At 46.2% G+C, this 24803-nt stretch overlaps 2 protein-coding genes across 2 annotated transcripts in view; one reads left to right on the top strand and one right to left on the bottom strand.

The window, feature by feature from the left end:
* Idh3a (isocitrate dehydrogenase (NAD(+)) 3 alpha) overlaps nucleotides 1–6398 on the top strand; it is a 20760-nt gene extending 14362 nt beyond the window's left edge. Inside the window, exons 7-11 of the mRNA XM_028783316.1 lie at nucleotides 134–236; nucleotides 340–404; nucleotides 1709–1793; nucleotides 2917–3069; nucleotides 4987–6398. Of these exons, the coding sequence (XP_028639149.1) occupies nucleotides 134–236; nucleotides 340–404; nucleotides 1709–1793; nucleotides 2917–3069; nucleotides 4987–5070 (490 nt within the window). The 3' untranslated portion in view covers nucleotides 5071–6398. The remainder of the gene's footprint in view (nucleotides 1–133; nucleotides 237–339; nucleotides 405–1708; nucleotides 1794–2916; nucleotides 3070–4986) is intronic.
* Nucleotides 6399–6711: 313 nt separating this feature from the next.
* Nucleotides 6712–24803, bottom strand: part of Acsbg1 (acyl-CoA synthetase bubblegum family member 1) — a 59669-nt gene continuing 41577 nt past the window's right edge. The window contains exons 9-14 of the mRNA XM_028783336.1: nucleotides 20725–20906; nucleotides 18928–19158; nucleotides 17170–17387; nucleotides 11925–12064; nucleotides 11254–11500; nucleotides 6712–7194 (exon numbers count right to left, since the gene is read on the bottom strand). Coding sequence (XP_028639169.1) covers nucleotides 7109–7194; nucleotides 11254–11500; nucleotides 11925–12064; nucleotides 17170–17387; nucleotides 18928–19158; nucleotides 20725–20906 — 1104 coding nt within the window. The 3' untranslated portion in view covers nucleotides 6712–7108. The remainder of the gene's footprint in view (nucleotides 7195–11253; nucleotides 11501–11924; nucleotides 12065–17169; nucleotides 17388–18927; nucleotides 19159–20724; nucleotides 20907–24803) is intronic.

The raw sequence follows: 24803 nt of genomic DNA, 5'->3' as shown, positions 1-24803 counted from the left end.
AACGCTGGCCTTTAAGCACGTCAGTGAGCCATAGTCCAGCCCCTTGGAATGTAACTTTCTTAAACTTAATTTTCTTTGCTTTGATTCTGTGCTTCATTTTTAACAATTCATCTATTTATATTATTAAATACAGGAGGATGTCAGATGGGCTCTTTCTGCAAAAATGCAGGGAAGTTGCGGAGAACTGTAAAGATATTAAATTTAATGAGATGTACCTCGATACTGTATGTTTAAATGTAAGTATGTGTCCGTGCTTACTGGTTGCTTTTCATGGTGCGCCCTGTGTATCCATGGTATGAAGACTGTGATTGCTAAATGCACACCTGTTACTCCTTGTAGATGGTACAAGACCCATCCCAGTTCGATGTTCTCGTCATGCCAAATTTATATGGAGACATCCTTAGGTAAGGCTTGCTATGCCCTTTTTAGTTTTGGCCTATAGTGTATACATAAACATCCTAAAGTGAATCATGGCTCTGTGTTTTCAGTGTCATCTTATAAGCTGTTGTATCTGCTACAAAAGATAAGCTACATCCGGTGTCAGTTCAGTGTACTTTGTTACATGCACAGCTAGCTGGATTGGTGGTCATTCCATAATGTTCCCCTCTTCCTCCTACCGCTTTGTGCTGAGGTGTGTGCTGAGCTATTGTGGGCTCCACCCCCAGGCCCAGGCCCTGTTGACATAATCTCAAACTGACAAAAACCTTATAGTAATGGCACAAGGAAGCCCCAAATACTTAACTTCAGCCTTCAAATGCTGGCATTTTGCTGCCTCTTCCTCTATTATTCCCTCCCTTTTTGGATCCTTCCCTCCTACCCCCATGGGATATTGGGAAATGTTGACATTCTAAGCCCATCCTTCCTTCTACATGCTTTTGTGGTGTTCTGTTGAGAAGTAAAAGCTTTTCCTTCTCGGAATCTGTACATAAGCTTTTTTTTCCCCCCATGAGGGGAGGTTTATTCAGGAGATAGAAGGGAGAGCGGAGAGGTAGAAGAGTGGAGGCCGGCCATGATGTGGAGAGAGGGGGACGGGAAGGGGGAAAGGAGAGGGGAGAGCCTGCAGGCACTGGGTCAAGGAGAACAAGAGTAAGAGCCATAAGCTTTTAACTATGGAGCTTTACACGTTATCTGAGGAAATTATGCTGGGTGTTTTAATTTTTTTTTTTGTTTTTGTTTTTGTTTTTCGAGACAGGGTTTCTCTGTGTAGTTCTGGCTGTCCTGGAACTCACTCTGTAGACCAGGCTGGCCTGGAACTCAGAAATCTGCCTGTCTCTGCCTCCCAAGTGCTGGGATTAAAGGCGTGCGCCACCACCGCCTGGCCTTTGTTTTAATTTTTGAGGCAGAGTCTGAGTTGTGTAGTCAGTTGTCATGTCGATGTGCGTGCTCCTGGTTTTTTGCTTTATTCATTGGTGAGATCTTCATCAGCTCAGGTTGTCTTGACGGGGCTTGTTGCCTCCTGTCCATGGCCCCTGTGTCCTTGGGACTCAGCTTGCCGTCCCCTCTGAGCCTTGCCTACCATCCTGGCACAGCAAACTGCTCCAGCTCATCTCCTTTTCTGACCCTGAAGCCTGGAATGAGCCACTTCTCCAGGAACTCTGTTTTCCTATGGGGGTGGGGTGGGGGAGGGGGAGTTACATTATTTAAACACTAAACTCTTAAGTGCTAGGTAAATTGCTTTCTTTTTCAAAATGCCCTTTTCTGTCCTCAGTGATCTGTGTGCAGGACTGATTGGAGGTCTTGGTGTGACTCCAAGTGGCAATATTGGAGCCAACGGTGTTGCCATCTTTGAATCGGTAAGGCCCCTGACACCTGCACAGAATATATATTCTGGCCCCTTGTATATATAGCCCATGCTGGCATCAAGCTCATGACCCCGTCTTCCTCTGCCTCTGCCCCTGGGATTACAGGCGTGTGCTTTCAGTTTTTAGGGTGTTCCATCTCAGGCAACCCTTTCCCATCAGTTCCCTGTCTCTCCTCAGCCACTTTACATGGCGCTGTGTGCGGCCTGTGGCTTCACGGAGCACTCTGCCCGTATCTGCACCTTTGCAGCTGAGAGTAGCACTCAGCCTTATTGTTGGGTTTAACTGCAGCTTTACACATTGCCTGGGAAATTAGACTTTATTTTTTATTGTATTTATTTTAATTTTTGTGACCTGGTCTCAAAATCCCAAGCCTGGCATAGAATTTGTTATGTAGACTAGGCTGGCCTCAAATTCAGAGATCCACCTACCTCTGCTTCCCTCAGTGCTAGCACCCACAATTTTTTGTTTATATGTATGATGAACTTATATGGTGTGTGTGTGTGTGTGTGTGTGTGTGTGTGTGTGTGTGTGTGTGTGTGAAAGAGAGAGAGAGAGAGACAGAGACAGACAGACATGCTGGGGGCATGTGTATGTCATGCTTATACAGATCAGAGTGTTGCTTCTTTCTTCTCACCTTGAGATATGATCTCTGGTTTTTCTACTGCAAACAGCAGGCTTGCTGGCCCTCGTGTTCCCCGGGACTCCAGTCTCCACTCCTGACCTCCCTGTTGGGGCGATGGGATCCTAGCTGCTTCTGCTCCATGTCCAGCTCTTACCTGGGTTTTGGAGATTCAAATTTGTGCAGCCAGTGTGGTTTCCTCACCAGCCAACTCCCTAATTTGGTCCCGTATTCTTGCACTTAAAACTTCGGTCTTCATCATGTTATCTCTAAGATCTGTGTCAATGATTGCACACAGCAGCTTTCAGTAAATGTTTTCTCATTGGCAGAGAGAGGATGGAGACCCCAGCTTTTCCAGAAGGCTGTTCTGCTTTTTCATTTTTGTTGGTATTGGGGCTTGAACCCAGAACTCGGTGCATGCTGGGTACGTGCTAAGACCAAGGTTGCCTGTTCCCGTCTCCCTCCTGCTCACTCTGTCTTCTGATGCCATCACAGGTTCATGGAACAGCCCCAGACATTGCAGGCAAGGACATGGCCAATCCTACGGCCCTCCTGCTCAGCGCCGTGATGATGCTGCGCCACATGGGACTGTTTGACCATGCAGCAAAAATCGAGGCTGCGTGCTTTGCTACAATTAAGGATGGAAAGGTATCTGTAAATCTAGACAACTGCAAACTGGTTGAAATGTGTTTCTTCTGTGGAAAGAGAACAGAGCCCAGAAAGATGTGATGTTAAACAGGGTGTTTTGTTTTGTTTTGTTTTGTTTTTAATTGGTTTTTGAGACAGGGTTTCTTTGTGTAGGCTTAGGTTGTCCTATAACTTGCTTTGTAGACCAGGCTGGTCTCAACTCACAGATCTGCCTGCCTCTGCCTCCCAGATCCTGGAACAGAGATTCTTTATGTGCATTCCCTGATTGAGCCTGAAGAAGGCTTATGTTGCATGTATGCATTTGGGGGGGGCAATCTAAATATTTCCCCTGAAAGAGTTAAGCAGCACTAATGGGCATCAGAACACAGCAGGAAGAATGTGAGAGCCAGAGGCAGGCCCAGGCCCGCTCAGCTGACGGCTGTTAGCGCTACAGTCTGGTCAAATTTTCTTAACATAGTGCCTCAAAGCTGGTTCCTTCTGAAAGTTACAGCTTAGGATTACTTCTTATGGCCAAAATACAAGAAATGAGAGCCTGTTTTAACAGCCTGACGTCACTTTAGGGGAGGAGCTTTTGTTATTTATTTATACCAAGCCCGTGTTTGGGAAGTAACGGTCGAGCGCTGAGCAGAGATGCTTGACTTACTGAGGGTCTCGTGGTTCTGCAGGATGTAGCTACAAGAGGGGATTTAACATAGTGATGTCTGTTTGCAGTAAAGAGAACGTGAGCTGTTAGAAAACAGACTGCTCGTACTAGAGACGTCCCCTCCTAAAGTGGAAAGTTAGGAGTTAGCTGTGTAAGTGCTTTCATGCTGCTTGCCTCCAAATACCAAAACAGACCAAATATGCCTTATGGTCTTTTGTTTGTTTGTTTTTGTTGTTGTTTTTTTGTTGTTGTTGTTTTTTGTTTTTGCCTTTTTAGCTTTAAAATTTCCCCACAGCCTTTATGCTTAGATTTGCTTTCATTTAACTATCCATAACCAATCAGTATTTTCTTGCTCAATAGTTTGAGCAAAGGGGACATTTTGGAAAACCTGCCTCTCCCTGAGCAGTCTTGTCCTGTGAGAGGCGTCTCTTAGGTCTCTATATATCCAGGCAGAAATGAGCCCACGATGCACTGTAGAAGGATTTTTGGTGGTTAGATAAAAGCCAGCATTCATTCTCAGGAGCTTGCGAAGGACATGGCTCCCCATTGACTCACTCCTGTAGTTACATAGCAAAGTCCCTCAGCCCACGCACCCCACGCACAAGTGCTTGTTCTACATTTCAACCCTCACAGAGCATCCTGCCCTTCACCTCCTGGCCTCCTCCCAGATACCCATTTCCCTGCCTCTGCCATCCTTACTGCACTCCTCCCTCCCTCTCTGCCCTCCTTCCTCCCCCCCCCTTCTCTTTCTCTCTCATCTCCACTGTTCTCTTGCTCTTTTGCTTCTCTCAAAGATAGTTCTGGCCATGACCAGTACATTTCTTTTTTCCCTCTGCTCTGGACTCTTCCAGGTGCCTCTAGAAACTTCTCTTTCTTATTTACAATAAGAGCCTTCCCCTTAATGGAGCAGCCATTTAAGTGGTTTCTTTACTGCTTTGTTTTACGTAGGCACGGTCTTGCTATCTAGTCTTGGATGGCCTGGGATTCAGTGTATAAACCAGACTGACTTTGAGTGTGCAAGAATCTTTCTGCCTCAGCCCCTCAGTGCAGAGGTTGTAGCAGTGCACCATCATGCCTGACTTGTTCTAGGGTACACACCTCATGGGGTTTTTCCAGGCCGCACAGGATAGTTAGGTGGTGTGTGGCAGAACCTCTCTTTGAAATCAGTAGACTGGTTAGTGTCTTGCTCAGTTCCTATTTCACTGAGTGCTTTAAATGTCCTTGCTTTAATTTAGTGTCATGATGGATGTTTATTTTTCTCTTTCTGTTCTCAGAGCTTAACAAAAGATCTGGGCGGCAGCTCGAAGTGCTCTGACTTCACAGAGGAGATCTGCCGCAGAGTAAAAGACTTAGATTAGCCCTTCTGCGGGTGGATTCGTGCAGTCAGTCAGTCACTCCAGAAGGATACCCTGGAATCCTCCTTGAGAGCGCCCACCATTGGTTTGCTTGCTTCTTGACAGAGTACATTTTCAAATCTGGCCTTTTCTTAACAAAACCCTTGCGATGGATGCACATGGTGGCCCCAGGCCTTCATTCAAAGGATTTTCCCAAGTGCTTGTTGTATTTATTGTCTGTCTGGTAAACCTTTTTTGTAAACTGTAAGTGAACTGTATCATTTATCATTGTTAACCCATTTTACACTTCAGGCATAATAATTTTTCCTTAACTGTAAATATTCTGATACAGAATTAATAAGAGAAGATATTTAACTTTTTAACAAAAACCCTGGATTTTTGGTTTATGAAAACAAACTGGGAATAAAACAGGGTTTTACAAAACAAAATCGAAAAACAAAACAAAACAGGGTTTTAACAATCGCACAAGATAACATTCTAAGACTAGTGGGCCCAAAAGAAATTTACTGGGAAAGTTCACAGCAAAAATGATATATTTCTTTAAAATATGGAAATAAAGATATTTGTCCTATACATGAATTACTATTAATAAAAATGTAAGCTCCAAGAAATCCTTAATGAATGATATAATTTTGTTAATATATAGGTAATCCTTGTCAAAGCCCCAGATGCTCTGTGTATTGGATTATTTTGTTAACTTGAGATTTACTATTTTGGGGGAAGAGCTCTCAGATACGGGAGGTCATTCCTCCTCACTAGACAACTCATCAGCATCGTGAGCTGTCAGTCAGGGGAGCCAGCCACTGCAGATTCCCTCCCGTGTGGCCACTCCAGCCAGTGCTGCAGGGGACACTGGTAAGGCCTGGCTGCCCCTTCACTTTCCCTAAAGCAGCCAGTCACTGCCTGTGCCCCAGTAACACCCATTACAGACTTAATTGCAGAGGTGGAGCTGACTGACTCAGCCCAAGCTCATACAGATCAGGCCAAGCTGGGGCCTGTGTTACCAGCTTCTGACCATCAGTTTCTGTCCCCATCCCTTCCCACAGCCTCTGCATCACAGCATGAAGCTACCCTTTGGCCCACACCAAAGTCAAGCTGTCTTCCCTTACCCCTTGTACTAGTTTGCAAACCCGTGGCTTTGCATAATGTACCCTGGTCACAAGGGGATTTCTTAACAACAAATGCCCCTGTCTGGGTCATTTTTTAAAGCGTTTATTTGGACTTACAATCTTCTGTGTATTTTACTTTAAAACTGCTGCTTTCCCTGTCTTACTGGATTGTTCTGGTTACTATGGCTTTGGGTTCACAGTAATAAAGAATTAAAGAACTGACTGAGGTGTTTGCATTCTCTGCCTATTTCCTGGTCAGGTACCTTAGGGCATTTTGGCTTAGCTTGTTGTAATAAGTGGTAATCAAGTTGGCTGCTTCCTGCACCCTTGTAGGCCACTAATGATGTACTAATGGCTACTAAAGTTCTGTGAGCTAACTGTTCTAGCCCACCTGCCCATTGACAAAAGACACCAGGTACTTGATGCAGATCTGTTAAAAGGTTTAATACTGAAAATTACATATTAAATACAGTCACATAGGCAGTAGCAGTTATTAAGCATCAAGCCTCTTGTGTGTGAGGTGGCAGAGTGTGGTACTAGTTCCCAAGAAGCCAGAATTAAGTCAGGCCATTAGGCAAGCTGTGACTGCTGTCCCTGCAGCACACATTAGTAGTGGGACTGCCATCCCTTTCTCCAACAGCCAGCCCTGGAGACCTATGAACTAGAACCTTGTAGATCCACCTGGACCTGAGGCCAATGTGAGCAGGCCTTCTCTTTTGGAAGGAGAATGGTCTGGCTTAATACCTGAACAGGGGCAGTGGTTAGAATCGAAGCTATTTGCACGTGAAGGCCTGGGAGATGTCAGTGCTATGCCCTGAGCTAAAGGGTGAAAGCAGCTGTCACCGGCTCTTGTGCCCACTGGGAGATACCCGGAGCTCAGGAAGGTGCTTGCCAGGCTGCTCTCCAGCAGAAGCCACAAGCATAGCTCCTGACTACTGTTTTTGCTCTTGATAAAAGGAATCGATGATATCTTTGTACTTCTCCAGAACCGTGAGTCGTTTCAATTTCATGGTGGGTCCTAAAAGAAAAATTAGAAGAAATGAGTATGGCCTAGGTGTGGTTCCTTGAGAAGGTATCGTTTGGAAGATACCTGTAGGGTCATGTGTTTGAATTGCTGGTTTCCCAGTTGGTGGAACTGTTAGGGAAGGATTAGGTTATACAGCCTTAGAGGAGGTGTGTTATTGGGGTGGGCTTGAGATTTCAAAAGATTTCTTCCATTTTCTAGTTATCTCAGCTGTTTCTACTACTATGGACTCATAACTCTTTGGAACTATAAGCCCATTGAACATTTTCTTTTATAAGTTGGCTTGGTCATGATGTTTTATCACAGAAATAGAAAGGTAAGTAAGACAGATGTCATGTGAGATCCAGAAGTCAGTTACTAAGCCAGAGAAGCAGGATACGCTGTACTGTCTCTAAGGCAAGAGTACTTATACCTTGTCAGCCTCGCCATGTCACAGGGAACTAGGGTTGGTCTGCAGTCAGGTTACAGTGGACATGATGGGTGTCACTTCCAGGAGCAGAAGTGACTTGTTTCTTTCCATTACATAATGAAATACAGCCTTGACTGTCCCCATTATGATCCTCCCTTGAATGAACATACTCTATCTCTCAGAATACAGGGCGTATGGGTCCAGAAACCTTTTCAGATACTGTCTTAGAGTTTCATTGCTGTAAAGAGACACCATAACCAAGGGAACGCTTATAAAGGAAGACATTCCGTTGGAGCTGGCTTACACCTTCAAGGTTTAATCCATTATCAAGGTGGGAAGCATGGCAGAGTCCAGGCAGATAGGGTTCTGGAGAAGGAGCTGAGAGTTCATCTTGTTCCAAAGGCAGCTAGAAGACTATCTTCTACACTGGGCAGAGCTTGAGCATAGGAGACCTCAAAGCCTACCTTCATAGTCACACACTTCCTCCAACAAGGCCACACCTTCTAATAGTGCCACTCCCCATGGGCCATAAATTCAAACACGTGAGCCTGTGGAGGCCAGACCTATTCAAACCAGATACCTAAGCTAAAAAATGCCCAAATTCTTTCATAAACTGTGTGGTATTTACACAAAGTCCATGAAAATCCATATGCTTTAAGCCATCTCTGTACTGCTCAGAATACCAAATACAATATAAATGCTACATAAATAAGCTAGCATTTAGTAATAATGAAAAAATGTTTGCATAGTCAGGTCTTCATGGCCTGTAATCCCAGCTCTTCAAGGGGCTGAGGCAGGGCCTGTCTAAGTTACACTGAGTTCAAGGCCAACCTGGGGAATTTAGTAAGACCTTGTCTCAAATTTAAAACGAGGACTAGGGAGATTCTCAGTGATAGAGCTCTTCTTGCCTGGTGTTCTGGAGACCCTAGAGTCAATCCCAGTACTGAGGAGAAAGTAGGGAGGGGGGTTCAACACAGTCCCATGAAGTATTTAAGTTAGATCCACGGGTATGGGACCTTCGGATGCAGAGTATCAACTGTAAATGACTGTAGCAATTGAACAGAGTTTCTGCCTTAGGCACTCTCAGATCTTTCCTTACAGGGTAGGCCAGCTGCCGTGCCAGGATATGCAAGCAGCCTGCGGGGAACTGAGGCCTCTGGCTCCACCAAGCCAGTTCCAGTGATCAGTTACATAAGTTGCCAACAGGTGCCTGCCACCTGGCCTGCTCTGACTAGCGTCATGGGAAACTCCCAGTTTCTGGCCACTCAGATAAACTGCCCCTGACTCTTGGCCCACCAAAATGAAGATAATGCTTATTGTTTTCTTTGTTAATTTATTTGCCACAAGGTCTCATGTGGCTCCAAACTCACTATGTAGCAGAGGCTAGCCTTAAACTCCCCATCTTCCTGCCTTCACCTCTTTGAGTGCTGGGCTAACAGGCATGTCTTACCACACTAGACTCCACGTCTAGTGTTTAGGTTTCTCCACTTGGGAGTCTCACAGCAGTAGCTTATACACAAAACTCCTTGTGGTTTAGGGTCGGTTAGGAATGGTGGACTTAGCTTTGATGTTTTGGGATGCTTGAATTTCCAGACAATATTGTAATGCCTAATTTCCTCAAATCACTTTTCTTAGCCTTTGTTTCTCCCTTTAATACAAGGGTGAAAGGACTTGAGGTCCTGGGTAACTTAAGGGTTTTGTTTTGTTTTTTTTTAACGTATCTCAACCTCTAACTAGAAACATTAAGGTTAGGGTGTCTTTATAAACTGCTTAGAGAATACCTCTTTCATTTGATTGCCCTTGCATTTAATTTGAACAAACCTGTTTTTGGGGGGGGAGGAAGGGGAGTTTCAGATTCAGGACAAGCCGCTGATGTGCTTACTGAACATATCAAAGTGGACTTGGCCTCCAGGTTCTCCCAACAACCCTCAGTCTCTACCTGTTATAGGGTATAGCTGGTGTGCCCAGATGCCCTCTACCCTGAACTCTCCAGCCCAAGGGCTGGGCTTTCCCTCCTGCAGAGGCTCTTCCCTATATAATCCAGACATTTTGCTCTGTGCTCTCGCTCTCCCTCCATCTCTCTTTCCCTCTTTCTCTCCCCTCCCCTTCTCTTTTCCCATTCCCCCCCCCCCCCATCTCAGTGTTCTGTGCCATGAGCACCCCGAGATGCCACAGCTAGGAGACTCCTCTGGCCAGATGAGGCTGCACAACAGGCTTTTTCTGGGCTTAGACTGTGGTCCAGAGAGTTCGGTCCTTTTAACAGCCACAGTGCCAGCAGGGCTGTGGTGTGTACCTGATGCATCATGCATTGTAACTCAGCCAAGACTAGAGTCTCGTGGTCCAGGCAGAGCTAAACACTTCGTGTTCATATTGGTAAGTTCTGGCACATGTATAATACACTGGTACATGTGAACACATTCATCTCTGTGTTCACAAGTTTCAGGAGCTCCCTCAACACCAAAGTCCACTTTTCTATGTATGAAATGACATATATTTGCACATGACCAACACATGCTTTACTGTTTGCTTCTAAGTCGTCTCTAGATGACGTTTGAAACCAAAGACACTGTAAATATTTTGTGAGGAGTTACTTGCTATTACTTAAAGGATGAGGGGGAGAAAACTAGCTGCGTGTGTTCAGGACAGATGCAATTTTTCCTCTTAGTATTTCTAACCCAAGGTGGTCATATCCAGTAGATCTGGAACTGATTGCTAGTTTTTCAGGCTGAATAGAACTAGAGGCCTGTGTGCCCAGCACAGAGGCTTGTGTGACAAGCACAGATGCTGTCCAAAACCTTGTCTGACACCTGCTGGCATGGCTACTTCTTAAGGTGCTCCTGCTGGACACAGCCATGAGCTTTGCCCTCCTATACAGCCCCAGGGACATTGAAAAGAAAAACTTACCTGCAGGGGGAGGTGCTGATACTAAGGTCTGGTTCCCTAGTTGTTCTTGATTTTGTCAATAAAGAAGGCCTGGAGCCAATTGCTGGACAGAAAGTATAGGTGGGACTTCCGGGTCCCAGGAGGAAAAGGCAGATGCAGGGAAAGAGAGGAGCTTTTTCTTTCATGCCTTGGGAGAAAAGGGACGCTGCAAACACGTAAGGCCTCGGGGCCAGCTAGGGCCAGGGGCCTCCGCTACGGGGCGGGTAGCCGAGGATGTGGAGGAAAGATGGGGAAAATTAATTGATGAGAACATACCTCTCCAGGCAGGAAGTATTTTAGCCCTGCAATTGTGCTAGCAGGCAAATTCCAAAAGTAATAAAGCTATCTTTGAGTCCTTTTTTTTTTGGTTTTTCGAGACAGGGTTTCTCTGTGTAGCCCTGGCTGTCCTGGAACTCACTCTGTAGACCAGGCTGGCCTTGAACTCAGAAATCCGCCTGCCTCTGCCTCCCAAGTGCTGGGATTAAAGGCATGCGCCACCACCGCCCGGCTTTTTTTGTTTGTTTGTTTGTTTGTTGTTTGTTTTGTTTTTCGAGACAGAGTTTCTCTGTGTAGCCCTGGCTGTCCTGGAACTCAATCTGTAGACCAGGCTGGCCTCGAACTCAGAAATCCACCTGCCTCTGCCTCCCAAGTGCTGGGATTAAAGGCATGTGCCACCACCGCCCAGCAGTAGCATGATTTTTAAAACTACACACAACACTTACCCAGTTCTCCACCTGAAATGGAGAAGTCACGTTCGAGAATGGCCCACTTTTGGATGTGGTAGGGCCGAGCTGCCGCGTTTGCGTTCACTCTCTGGATCCCTTCGTGGATGGCCTGATACACAGCCTCGTCTCTCTGCCCCACAATCTCAGAGACGGTGCTGGCCTTGCTGCCCACCCTCTGGCAGAACTCCACGGCTTGCTCGGTCAGATTGTCTGTTGGCTCAGACGTTTCTGGGTCCAGCGTGCACTGAAAAGAGGACAGATGAGGATCCAGCCCTCCCCAGCAGAGCCACGCTCTGGTTTGGGAGGGTGTCACAGACAACAAGATGGGAATTCTCTGGACTCGGTTTCAGAGTGACGCTTCTAAGGTGGCTGAGTCCCAGGAAGTAGCGGAAGGAACGGTGGACTGAGCTCCTGTTCAACAAGGGACATCCTCCTGCCTGGCTGTGATGCCGGGGCCCGAGCATGTGAGTGGACAGCCAGACGTTTGCAAGCTGGAATGTAGTGGGAAGTGGGAAGGATCGTCCCAGTAGCCCAATGTGGCAGAGGAATTTCCACCTACCTGGCACTGGCCAATGATGCCAGAATAAAGCTATGAATACCAGATTGCCTTGGGCTACACCACAGACCACCCTCCTGCTACAGCTCCAGAGCAAGAGCCCATGACACACCTTCAGGGTTAGCAGCATGGACAGGAACTTCCTCTGGTCCCCAATCAGCATGGCGCTGCTGATGATTGGCAGCTCTGTCTTCACGGCCTCCTCGATGGGCACTGGGGGCACGTTCTCCCCGCCCGCAGTGATGATCAATTCTGGGGAGGCAAGGTAGGCCCTGGCTAAACCATACTCCTAGACCACAGCTGGAGAGGCCTGAGCCGTAAGCACAGTCCTGGAAATGACCTCTTAGGAGCCAAGCAGCAAGGGCTGACCCTCTGGTAGCCCTAGGACAACTGCTTAGGACAACATCTCCCATTCCTAGGGCCATCATCTGAGTCCTCCCTGCTCAAGCTGCTCCTCCCATGGTGCTCTTTAGCTTCTGGCTCCGCCCCCGTTCAGCCAGCATTCCTCCTCCCTGTTTTAACCGCCTGTTACTTTGATGGTGGCCATCACAGGTGACTTTATTCAGTTCACAATCAGCCTCCTAGGAAGGCTTCTCTCATCATGGTTTGCAGAGAGGGAACTGAGGCCAGAGGTTTAGTGATTCATCCACTGCAGCAGGGTGCTAAGTAATAAACCTAAGGTTTACACCCAGTTCAGTTCTAGACCCCAGCCCTTAATGCCCTCCCTCCCCTGCTATGGGGCCCCTCCTTGCTCCGTGCCATTCCCATTGGGCAGACCTCTTCTGTCCTTTCCTCATGGCCACACCCACTTGTTCTTCCAGGCAGGGCTCAGCGGCCTCCAAGAGCTTTCCTCAGCCCCCTAGCCCATTTCCGACCTCCTGAGCTGTTCTCCTACATCTCTTTGCCTGCCCAGAGCACTTGTTCACTATTTATCCAGTCTCTGTGGGAGGGCTGAGGCATGCCATTCAAGGTTACAGGCTTCTGTTCTGAGTGATGATAGATTTCCAAGCAATACATAAAACAAAATACTACAATTTTTCCAGTGAATTCTGTGCTGGGTGTGAGAGCAACCGGAAACCCTAATGTCAGGTTTCAAACTGGAACAAGCAGCTGAGGTGCCTATTTAACACATCAAAGTGGACAGGTTCTCCCTGCATCCTGTAGTCCCACCTGTCACAGGGCCCTCCTGGCTGCATACACCGCCCCTACCCTGTTCTTTCCAGCCCAGGGCCTGGCCTTGCTCTTCCCTATGTAATCGGAGCATTTTGGTTCCCTGCTCTCTTTGTACCTTCGGGCTACCTGGCTGCTGTACCTGGTCCATCTCTCTCCCCTCCCTCTTCCCTTTCTCCTCTCCTCACATGGCACAGCTCAGTCTAGGTTTGTCTACTCTGGACTCTGCCTCTGCCTCTGCTCTCCCTCATAGCTACAATAAACTCCTCCACCATACCCAGGAGCAGCCACCTTTCCTTTCTCTCTCTCTCTCTTTCTTTCTTTCTTTCTTTCTTTCTTTCTTTCTTTCTTTCTTTCCTTCTTCCTTCCTTCCTTCCTTCCTTTCTCTTTTCCTTCCTTCCTTCCTTCTTTCCTTCCTTCCTTTTCTTTCCCCCATTCATCTAGTGCCAAAATCTAGGACCAGTCATTTTTTCTCTTCCTTCCATTCTTCCTTCCGTCCTCCCTCTCCCTCCTCTTTCTTTCTTCCTTCCTTCCTTTCTTTCTTTCTTCCCTTTTCTATTCATTTGGTGCTGAAACCTGGACCAGTCATTCCTTTCATTTTTCTTTCTTTTTCATTTTTTCCATTCCAAGGAAGAGCTACCTCCCAGGACAAGATTCTGACAGATTTTCTTTCCTTACAGACCCACATATCCTGCATTTCAATCATAAACTGTAGCGGCTGCAGGCAAGGCAGAGAGGAGCACAAAGGTTTCCCTTTCCCCATAGCTCCAGCCAAACCGTGAACAAACCCATTACCTTTTAGGAAAAAAGGTAACAAGATAAAAATTATATAAAATAAATTCATTAAATTTGAACTCTGACCCATTTGTGAAAGTGTCTTCTGTCCTATGTTATCTAGTTCAGAAAAGGTCACTGGCCACATTCTATGCCCAGGTCCAGCCTGATGTCAGGCCCAGAACAGCAAGGCAATGCCCAGTTATGAGGAGCTCACAGAGCAGGACTGACAAGAGCAGCGGGGCCACAGGAGATGGGAAACTGTAGCCCAGATGAGAAGTGTGCAGAGAGGTTTGACAGGCCGTGCCCAGGATGGGGTAGAAGCACATAGCGGCTAAGAATGAACCAGAGTGAAGAGGGCTCAGGATAGTCATGGCAAAGCCTCCCTGCAAGTGGGAAGCTCTGGAGTAATGTTTTAGAATATTCCAGCAATGGAGGGGAAGGGAGTTACTGAGGAGATGAGCTGGCCAGAGAGGAATCTACACAAGAGCACAAGCGTTCAGGGTTTGTCTGGAACAGCAGAGGGCAGAGTGAGAAATCAGAAGTTCTGGAAACACGAAGAGGCAGCTCTAGCCTGGCTCCTAGCTCCTCCTTGCATGCCTCACTCTGTCTGCTCCACCAACACCTTCCGTAAGTGGTTAAAACCCTTTATAAAATTAATGTGTAATGGGATTCCTAAATCTAATAAAGACTGTCTGTAACAAATCTATGTCAACCATACTTAGCAATTAAATATAGAGGACAGGCCCTGGGATAGGCACAGCAGGGACAAGTCCTTGCTGAGCAAGCCTGATGACCCAAGTTCAATTCCCCAGCCTGGGTGAAAAACCCATGTGCAATTCCAATGATCCTACAATAAGAAGGGCGGCAGAGGTAAGCACTATCCAAAAGCTCACAGGTAGTTAGCCTAGAGTACTCGAGCAGTGAAGCAAAACCAAGAAGGTGGAAGGTGAAAACGGACTCTGAGACTGTCCTCAGACCTCCACACACGAGGCAGGGCATTCATGCACTGGCATGCACGTGCAAACGAAATGTTAACATTTAAAAATCTGTTTTTTAAGACAGGTGATGGTTGGCACATGTCTTTAGTCCCAGCAGTCAGTAAGCCAGAGCATGTGGGTCTCTGTGAGTCTGAGGCCAGCCTGGTTTATAAAGTGAGTTCCAGGACAGCTAGGGCTACACAGAGAAAAACAAAACAAAAACCAGTTTGTTTTTGTTTCTTTAAATATTGAAGATACCGCGCTGATATCAGGAAACAAAACAAGAATTGTCTGTACTACACACAGCTTTTCATCTTTTTGGGGTTGGTGCTCGTGGTCAAACCCAACCCAACTATTAACATTTCTGTTCCACACTGAGAAAGAACAGGTTCTAACCTGAGTGAGAAGGCGCAATCATGATAATGTCATATACAGATGACATAATTTTGTCCATAGGAAATTCAAAAGCACACACATGCTAGAACTCGCAGGGAGTTGGAGAGGCAGCTCAGTGGTAGAGCCCTTGCCTTCTGCAGGCAATGGCCTGGGTTCATTCTACAGAACTTCAAAAAATCAATAGCAGCCATGCATGTGGCACAAAACCTGTGATCTCAGCACTCAGGAGGCTGAGGCAGAAGGATTGCTATGACTTCTAGGCCAGCTTGGACTACTTAGCAAAACCCTGTTTAATAAATGAGCAAACAAACAAAGACAACAGAACAAACACAAGACTCCAAAACAAACCGCTCTGTGGGGTCATTAAGATCATTTGGAGCAGGGCCTGCTGGGTAATCTCAGCTACTTGGCAAGCCTAAGGCACGAGAATTAAAAATTTGAAACCAGCCCAGGCAACAGAGCATGCATGACCCTGTCCTCAAGCAAAAAGTAAGTCTGGGCTATATATCCGTCAACGGTTGAGTGCTTAACTGGCTCAGACCTATATTTAATCCCTAGAACAACAAAAAAGTCATTTGACCCAAGACAAACAAGTAATTACATTTTATATCTCAAGAACAAATAGTAAAAATTTAAATGCCATTATTTACCATAGCTCATAAATAAAATTCTTAAAATGAATGGATGCAGAACTCTACCCTGAAAACTAGAACACACTATGGAGAGAAAAGTCAAAGACCTAAGTAAATAGGGGGAGAGAAACAGTGCACTTAGGAACTTGCAACTCAACTCTGAAGGATGGACGTACAACCTCACAAAACTAATCTACAGACTCAGTGAGATGAAAACCATCATGTAAGCCAACCCAAGCCACACACTGCACAGTGAGTCTAAAATTCAAACAGAAATACAAATGAAAGGAACGTCCAAGGTCACCATGGAGAGGAAGCCCAGGCTGCAGAATCCACAGAACCAGACGCCAGCCCAGTCTAAAGCTGCTCAAGGGGACATTGGTGCTTTGGGACAGAACAGTCTCAATGTCGACCTTAAGGACCGTGAGAAAGGGCAACTTTTTGGTGGGCAGCACTGCTGTGTTTTTGCAGAAAAGGTTATCTGGATTCTTAACTTTTACCATATACCATCTAAAACAGTACCCTCCTAATGCTGTGACCCTTTAATAGATGTGACTCCCGACCATAAATTACTTCCACTGCTACTTCACAGATGTAATTTTATTATAGATGGTACATAGATGTAATTATGTTATAAATCATAATGGAAATATCTTATATGCAGGATATTGGATATGGGACCTCCGTGAAAGGGTGGTCCTGTCCCTCAAGTTAAGAACCACTGATCTAAAAACAGGGCCTTCCCTCCCAGGGCTGGAACGCAGGTTTCCTCCTTTGTCATTATAAAAGTGAACACTAGGTGGTGGAAGCGAGCACAGTTCCCATGGCAGCTGCCTGCTACTCCAGCACTTGCCGGTACAGCCCCAGCCGGGGACCTTCTGCAATTCCGAAGGACCAGAACCTCCTTCAGTTGGAACTAGGTTGAGCTGTACCCCTGTCTGTGTTAAGTTCCAGAAAGGAAGTGGAACTGGCACCTGGGGACTGTGAGTACTACACAAACATCTTTCCACAGAGGAGTCCCTGAACTTCCCTTTCCCTGAAGAAAATGTCTTTGAAGTTTCATGTTTTATTTTAAATTTTGTATGCACTCTGCTCTACTCTCTATGGTGTCTGTGATTCTATATCAAAAATGCATAATACGTATGCCTTCAGGTCTCCAGGAGTCCTGTTTGTTTTTTGGGGAAGTGAATCTGGTTCCTTCTTTATTATCTAGGTGACCCTGAGCTGGTTCTCTAGCCTCCTTGTTTATTTGTATTGGTACTTGGCCAGAGCTGATACTGACAGAGATGTGTAGCACTCAGTGATGGCTAAGGGCGCAGTGCCAATGAATAGCCTTGGAAAGAGGACCTACTTCTGCACCGATTGCTCCTCCAATTCCCACGTGCCCCAGGACATCGGTGCTCACCTTTGAGGCGCCCGGTGATGTAGAGGAAGCCATCATCATCCAGACGGCCCATGTCACCAGTGTGTAGCCAGCCTTCGGAATCAATGGCCTCACATGTTTTGTCCTCCATGTTCAGATAACCCATGAAGATGGTGCGGCCCCACAGGCAGATCTCACCGATGCCGTCTGCATCCTGATTCACCAGCTTCACCCTGCATCCAGGTACCACCCTGCCAGAGCTGGTGATAAAAAAGACAAGGCCAGGGAAAGTCCCAAGTCAGCTACTGCTGGAGGGCTCCAGAGTCTCCAAACTCTCAATCTTCATTGGTGGTTGGGGTCTTCTTTCAGAATTGTATTTGGTTTTTTTTCTTTTCAAGACAGTTTCTCTGTGTAGCCCTGGCTGTCCTGGAACTCACTCTGTAGACCAGGCTGGCCTCGAACTCAGAAATCTGCCTGTGTCTGCCTCCCAAGTGCTGGGAATAAAGGCGTGTGCCACCACTGCCCAGCCAGAATTGTGTTTTAAGACTTAAAAATAATTGTCCGTGCACTTGTTCATGCACACAGATACCTATGGCGTCCAAGGGAGGGCACTGGATCCCCTGGACCTAGAAGTATGTGTGGTTAAGAACCACCAGGTATGAGTGCTATGAATGAACTAGATACAGCAAGAACAGTGCATTCTCTTAACAGCTTAGCTATTTCTCCAGACCATCTTTTTCAGAATTTGCTACTACTATTATTATTATTGTAGTATTACTACCACTATTGTTATTGTTATCATTATTATTTGGTTTGGTGTGTATATGTGGGTATATATGCATGTGTACATGTTCACTTGTATGTTTGCACACAAGTGTAAGTGTGTTTGTGTGCATGTGTGTTCACATGTGTGTGCGTGCTTGTGTGTATGCCTATGTGTATGTGTGCTTGTGTGTGCTCATGTGTGTATGTGCTTGTATGTGTATGTTTGTGTGTATGCCTGTGTGAGTGTGTGTGTGTGCACACTCATAGGCCAGAGGTCAATGTTGTGTGTCTTCTTCTATCACTCTTGATTTATTTTTTGTGACAAGATCTCTGACTGAAACTGGGGCTCACCAATTTGGAAAGAGTGGCTAGGTAGTGGACCACCCCCTCTGCCTCACCCCTATCCTTCTACGTGAGTGCAGGGATATGAACGCAGATTCTCACGCTTGGGTTATGAACACTTGCTGATTAAGCCATCTTCCAAACTGCGGCTTTTGTATTTTAATGAGCACCTTAGCCATGTAAGGCAGGGCCACTTGAAGGGTTTTCATTGGATGAATGGATGGATAACCAAACTGCTAATAGTAGAAACCGAAGCACTATCATACCAGATACAGAGAGAGGAGCACAACAGACCACTCTTCAAATCACTCCCAGACCTGACTACTCTCCCTGCCCTCCAGAAGCCTGTCCCTGACTTGTAGTCCCACCCTAGTGGGAGCCTGTCCATCGGCTCTCCTGGGACACAATCTAGCATTCCCTATCCTACTGGAGGAAGTGGAAAAAGGAAGTTCCTTTACCAGGGAGTGATACCTGGGCATCTAAGGTGTCTTCAGCCACGGGACATGTCATCGTGGCAAAGACTGCCCTCTGGATGCAACAGGACAAGCAAGGGACCCAAAATGACACAGTTAACACTTGAGGCCAGGAATCCAATGTGATTGGAAAGAGAGCAAGAGGAACAGTTCCCTAAGGCCCCAAAGGGTGTCATCAAGGTCATCTGAGCCCTCAGTGTGTCCCAACCTTGGGCCTTACCTGTAAAGCCGGTAGTTGTAGGGGCTGGACATGAAGTGGGGGCCTGTGCTCTCGCTCAGGCCATAGCCCGCGTACAGGCGGATGTTGAGGCCCAGGAAGAAGCGCTGTGTCTCTGCTGTCATGGGAGCTGCTCCATAGAAGTTTTTCTGACACTTGGCAAAGCCCAGAGCCTGACGGACCCTGGCTAATACGAGGTAATCCGCCAGTCTGCCAGTGAAGGGCTTCAGGTCACTGCGAGAGGGTTAGGGAGAAGAATGGTCCATAGGAGGAAGAACAAACACACTCTCGTGAGTACACACCCAGCATGGCCACCGAAGTTGTCCGTGTTGATGAATTGTTGTTAATGCTGAACCCTTTGTAACTATTCTGGATATTGGCCTTGTAGGCAACAGGAATTTGTGCAAATGTAGATGTAAGTGCTCCTGGATTGCAGACATGTCATAAATCATGAAGTCAAACAGGCCGAGCCCTTTCTCCAGACCCCTATCTATCTATCTATCTATCTATCTATCCATCCATCTATCTATCTATTTAGAAGCAGTCCCTTGAATTTACTTGGGCCTTGAACTTGCTCCATGGCAGAAGCAGACCTTAACTCTTGATGCTCCGGCCTCAGCCTCCTGAGTGCTGGGATTACAGACCTGCTTCCCAGGCCTGGCTTCATAGTCACCTTTCATGTGTGTTGATGAAGCCATAGGTAAACAGATGTGTCCACATCTCTCACAGAGCTGGCCCTACTATAATAGAGCCCCCTCCCACCATCCCTCCCCTCTTTGAAGTCAGAAGTTCCGAGCCTAGAGCTTTGTGCTTGTAGGTAAGTGCTCTAGCTCCAAGCTGGATCTTCAACTTGAAAAGCATTTTTATGCTGAAACAAGGCCAGATCTCTACTGTGGCTATCTGTGCAGCACTGTGTGGGAACTTGGAAAGGAATCATGGTCTGGATGTGATGGTCTATACCTATAACTCCGACACTTGGAAGGCCAGGGAAGGAGAATCCTGAACTTTAAAGTAGCCTGGGCTACATACTAAGTCTGTCTCAGAAACCAAAAAGGTAATAACAATAGGCAATCAGAGGGATTTTAGAGAGGTCTGAGTAGTCAAAAGGGCTGCTGGGAAAACTGGAGCAGCTAAGCCTGTATCACTGAACCCATTGTGATGGTCTGAATAAGAATGTCCCCTGTTGACTCATGTGCTTGAATGCTTGGTCCATAGGGAGTGATAGTATTAGGGAACACGGCCTTGTTGGAGAAAATATGTCACTGTGGCATGAGGTTTCATATGCTCAAGCTAGGCCTAGTGTGGCATTCTCCTTCCAGTGGCTGCAGATCTAGATGTAGAACTCTCAGCTCCTTCTCCAGCACCATGTCTGCCTGCACACTGCCATGTCCTGCCAGGATGATAATAGTCTAAACTTCGAAAACTGTAAGCCAGCCCCAATGAAATGTTTTCCTTTATAAGCGTGGCTGTGGTCATGGTGTCTCTTCGCAGCAATAGAGATCCTAACTAAGGCTTCTAAAGCCACTATTCAGGGCAAGTAGCTGGCAAGAGCTATTTATCCTTAGGAGGATGAATTCTTCAGAAGAAGCAAGTCAGTCTTCCCAGCCAAAGCCCCTAAATGCCAACTGTCCCCATTATGTCTACAATGGGTATCATAGTACAAGCCCAGTTGTAGGCAGGCTACTGTACACGATCTCCTCAAACTGATGTCTTCTGGAACCAGGATACCTATCAGATTCTCGCTCGTTACTGCGTATGAACCAGCCCTGTGCCTCCCCAGGCCTCCTGCCCACAGCTTACTTGCTAGGGCAGGTGAGGTTCTGTTCCAAGGTGACTGACATGGCCCACAGCAGCATCTTGCGGCGGATGAAGCCAGACTGGGCAGCCACCTCCTGGATCCGTTCCATGATCTTCTCCCACACACGAGGCACTCCCATGTGAGATGTGGGCTCCACCTCCCGCAGTGTGTTCACCAGGGACCCCTGCTCAAGGCCAGAGAGAAGCAGAGTTGGTACCAGGCCTGATGACACAGCCTCTCAGTATAAATGTTGATGCTACACACATGTCCTGTGGACATGTACATTTGCACTTGCATCCAGTTTGTGCACGTGCCAGTGGCTGTGGTTCAACAGCTGCATGCCCACATCTGCTAACAGAACTTTGGTGTCCTTTGTTGACCACCGTAGCCTGAGAAGCACCTTGATCCCTCAGATCTTTCTGCATCTGTCTAACTCAGATATGAGAACCTCAATTTGCCAGGTGCAGTGATGCATGTTTGCAATTCCAGCACTTAGGAGGCAGAAGCAGAAGGATGGCGAATTTGTGGCCCAGGCTGGTCACATAGCAAGTTCAAAGCCGGCCTAAGCTATCTAATGAGAGCCCATCTCAAGATAAATAAACAGACATATAAAACAAAGCCAAAAACAAACAAATGAAAACAAGGGCCAGCAAGATAGTTCAGTGGGTAAAAGGAGACTGTGGCCAAGCCTGACAACCCGAGTTCATTCTCAGAACCCACGTGGTAAAAGGATACTCTTGACTCCTGACAGCTGTCCTCTGACCTCCACACTGTACACTATAAACACATAAGACCCGTGCTATACTCCATACAAATAAGACAAGGAATAAATAAATAAATAAATAAATAAATAAATAAATAAATAAATGTAGGATGCAGTGGTTCACATATTTAATCCCTGTACTTGGGAGACAGAGGCAGGTGGATATCTATGATTTCAAGGCCAGCCTGGTCTACAGAGTAAGTTCTAGGACAGCCAGATCACCAATCTCTCTCTCTCTCTCTCTCTCTCTCTCTCTCTACACACACACACACACACACACACACACACACACCCTTGCCTCAAAAACAAACAACTAAATGTAATTTTTAAATTATTTAAAAGCAACACAAAGGGGCTCAGTCAGGAAAGCATGAGAACCTGAATTCAGCACCCATCTAAAGAGATGGCCACTGCACGTGGGCCTGAAACCCCATGTTGGTGAGCAGATCCCCAGGACTCGATAACTGAAACCCCCTGTCGGAGAGTGGATCCCCGGGACTCGATAACTGAAAAATCTACCCAAACAGTTGATTTTATAACCAGCCACTTTAAATCAACTCAAACAAATCAGTAGCCTTCCTCTACATGAAAGATAAACAGACTGAAAAAGAAATTAGGGAAATGACACCCTTCACAATAGTTGCAAATAATATAAAATACCTTGGTGTGAATCTAACCAAGCAAGTGAAAGACCTGTATGACAAGAACTTCAAGTCCCTGAAGAAAGAAATTGAAGAAGATCTCAGAAGATGGAAAGATTTCCCATGCTCATGGATTGGCAGGATTAATATAATAAAAATGGCCATCTTGCCAAAAGCAATCTACAGATTCAATGCAATCCCCATTAAAATCCCAACTCAATTCTTCACAGAGTTAGAAAAGGAAATTCTCAAATTCATATGGAATAACAAAAAACCCAGGATAGCGAAAACTATTCTCAACAATAAAAGAACTTCTGGAGGAATCACCATCCCTGACCTCAAGCTGTACTACAGAGCAATAGTGATAAAAACTACCTGGTATTGGTACAGAGACAGGCAGGAAGATCAATGGAATAGAATTGAAGACCCAGAAATGAACCCACACTCCTATGGTCACTTGATCTTTGACAAAGGAGCTAAAACTGTCCAGTGGAAAAAGGACAGCATTTCAACAAATGGTGCTGGTTCAACTGGAAGACAACATGTAGAAGAATGAAAATTGATCCATTCTTATCCCCTTGTACTAAGCTCAAGGCTAAGTGGATAAAGGACCTCCACATAAAACCAGATACACTGAAACTAATAGAAGAGAAGGTGGGGAAAAGCCTCGAATACTTGGGCACAGGGGAAACGTTCCTGAACAGAACTCCAATGGCATATGCTCTAAGATCGAGAATTGACAAATGGGACTTCATAAAATTGCAAAGTTTCTGTAAGGCAAAGGACACTGTCAATAGGACAAAACGACAACCAACAAATTGGGAAAAGATCTTTACCAATCCTTCATCTGATAGAGGGCTAATATCCAATATATACAAAGAACTCAAGAAATTAGACTCCAGACAACCAAATTACCCTATTAAAAAATGGGGTATAGAGCTTAACAAAGAATTTTCAACGGAAGAAACTCGAATGGCCGAGAAGCATCTAAAGAAATGTTCAGCATCCTTAGTCGTCAGGGAAATGCAAATCAAAACAACCCTGAGATTCCATCTCACACCAGTCAGAATGGCTAAGATTAAGAACTCAGGTGATAGTAGATGCTGGCAAGGGTGTGGAGAAAGAGGAACACTCCTCCATTGTTGGTGGGACTGCAAGATGGTGCAACCACTTTGGAAATCAGTCTGGCGGTTCCTCAGAAAATTGGACATAGCATTACCCGAGGATCCAGCTATACCACTCCTATGCATATACCCAGAAGATGCTCGAACATATAACAAGGACATATGCTCAACTATGTTCATAGCAGCCTTATTTATAATAGCCAGGAGCTGGAAAGAACCCAGATGTCCTTCAACTGAGGAATGGATTCAAAAAATGTGGTATATTTACACAATGGAGTATTACTCAGCTATTAAAAACAATGAATTCGAGAGGTTCCTAGGTAAATGGATGGAACTAGAAATTATCATCCTGAGTGAGGTAAGCCAATCACAAAAGAACACACATGGTATTCACTCACTGATTATTGGATATTAGCCTAGAACCTTGAAATGCCCAAGATGGAACTCACAGGCCACATGAAGCCCATAAAGAAGGAAGACCAAGTGAGGGTGATTCGGTCCTTCTTAGAAGGAGCAACAAAATACTCAAGGGAGCAAATATGGAGACAAAGTGAGGGACAGAAACTGAAGGAGGGGCCGTCTCAAGACCACTCCACCTGAGTATCTATCCCATGTGCAATCACCAAAGGTAGATGCTGATGTGGAAGACAGGAAGTGCATGCTGATAAGAGCCTGATATGGATATCTCCTCAGAGGCCTTCAAGAGTCAGACATATTCAGAGGCAGATGCTCACAACTAGCCATTGAACTGATCATGGGGTTCTCAATAGAGGAGTTAGAGTGAAGACTGAAGGAGCTGAAAGGATTTGTGGCACCATGAGGAGAGCAACAATACCAACCAACCACAGCTCCCAGGGTCTAAACCACCAGCCTGGGAGCACTTAGTGGGGGATCCAGGGCTTCAGCTGAATATGTAAAAGTGGAGGGCCCTGCTGGGCATAGGTGGAAGAAGAGAACCTTGACCTCATGAAGACTGGATGCCCCAGGGGGTGGGAATTTTGAGGGTGGGGAGGTGGGAGTGGGGGGGGGTTGATAGAGGTTACATCCACAGAGAAGAAGGAGGAGGGGCGAGGGGATTGGGGGTTCTGAGGGGGTGGTGGGGGATGGGGTAAGGGGACAACATAGGAAGTGTAAATAAATCATCCAATAAAAAAAAAAATCTACCCAAACAGGAAACTCCGGCCTCAGCAGGGGGCCTTTCCTCATATAAACATCCTACATTCAGATGATGAAAACACTATGGTACAGGCAGGAGTACCTGAAATGGGAAGGGAGGGCTCTTTAGGGAGGAGGAAGGGAGGTACATACAGAAGATGAGCAAAATAATAAGGACTCCTGAAAAGCCACAAGGAATCATACTATCCATATCGTCCCTAAAGAGCTCTCCTCTTCCCATTTCCGCCATCTGCTAACTTGTGCCCTGTTATTCTCTCTCTATGCTCTCTGTCCCCCTGGCTGGGCAATCGTCCCGTTTTCTCTCCTGTCTTCTGTAGTAACTACAGGCTGTGTGCTCACATCTGAAGATTTGGAGCCAGAAGCCTCCAATGAGAGAG

This window comes from Grammomys surdaster, unplaced genomic scaffold (assembly GCF_004785775.1).
Source record: "Grammomys surdaster isolate TR1022 unplaced genomic scaffold, NIH_TR_1.0 1057, whole genome shotgun sequence".
Lineage (NCBI taxonomy): Eukaryota > Metazoa > Chordata > Mammalia > Rodentia > Muridae > Grammomys > Grammomys surdaster.
The sequence above is the reverse complement of the archived record's forward strand: the minus strand, read 5'-3'. Positions and strand labels throughout refer to the sequence as shown.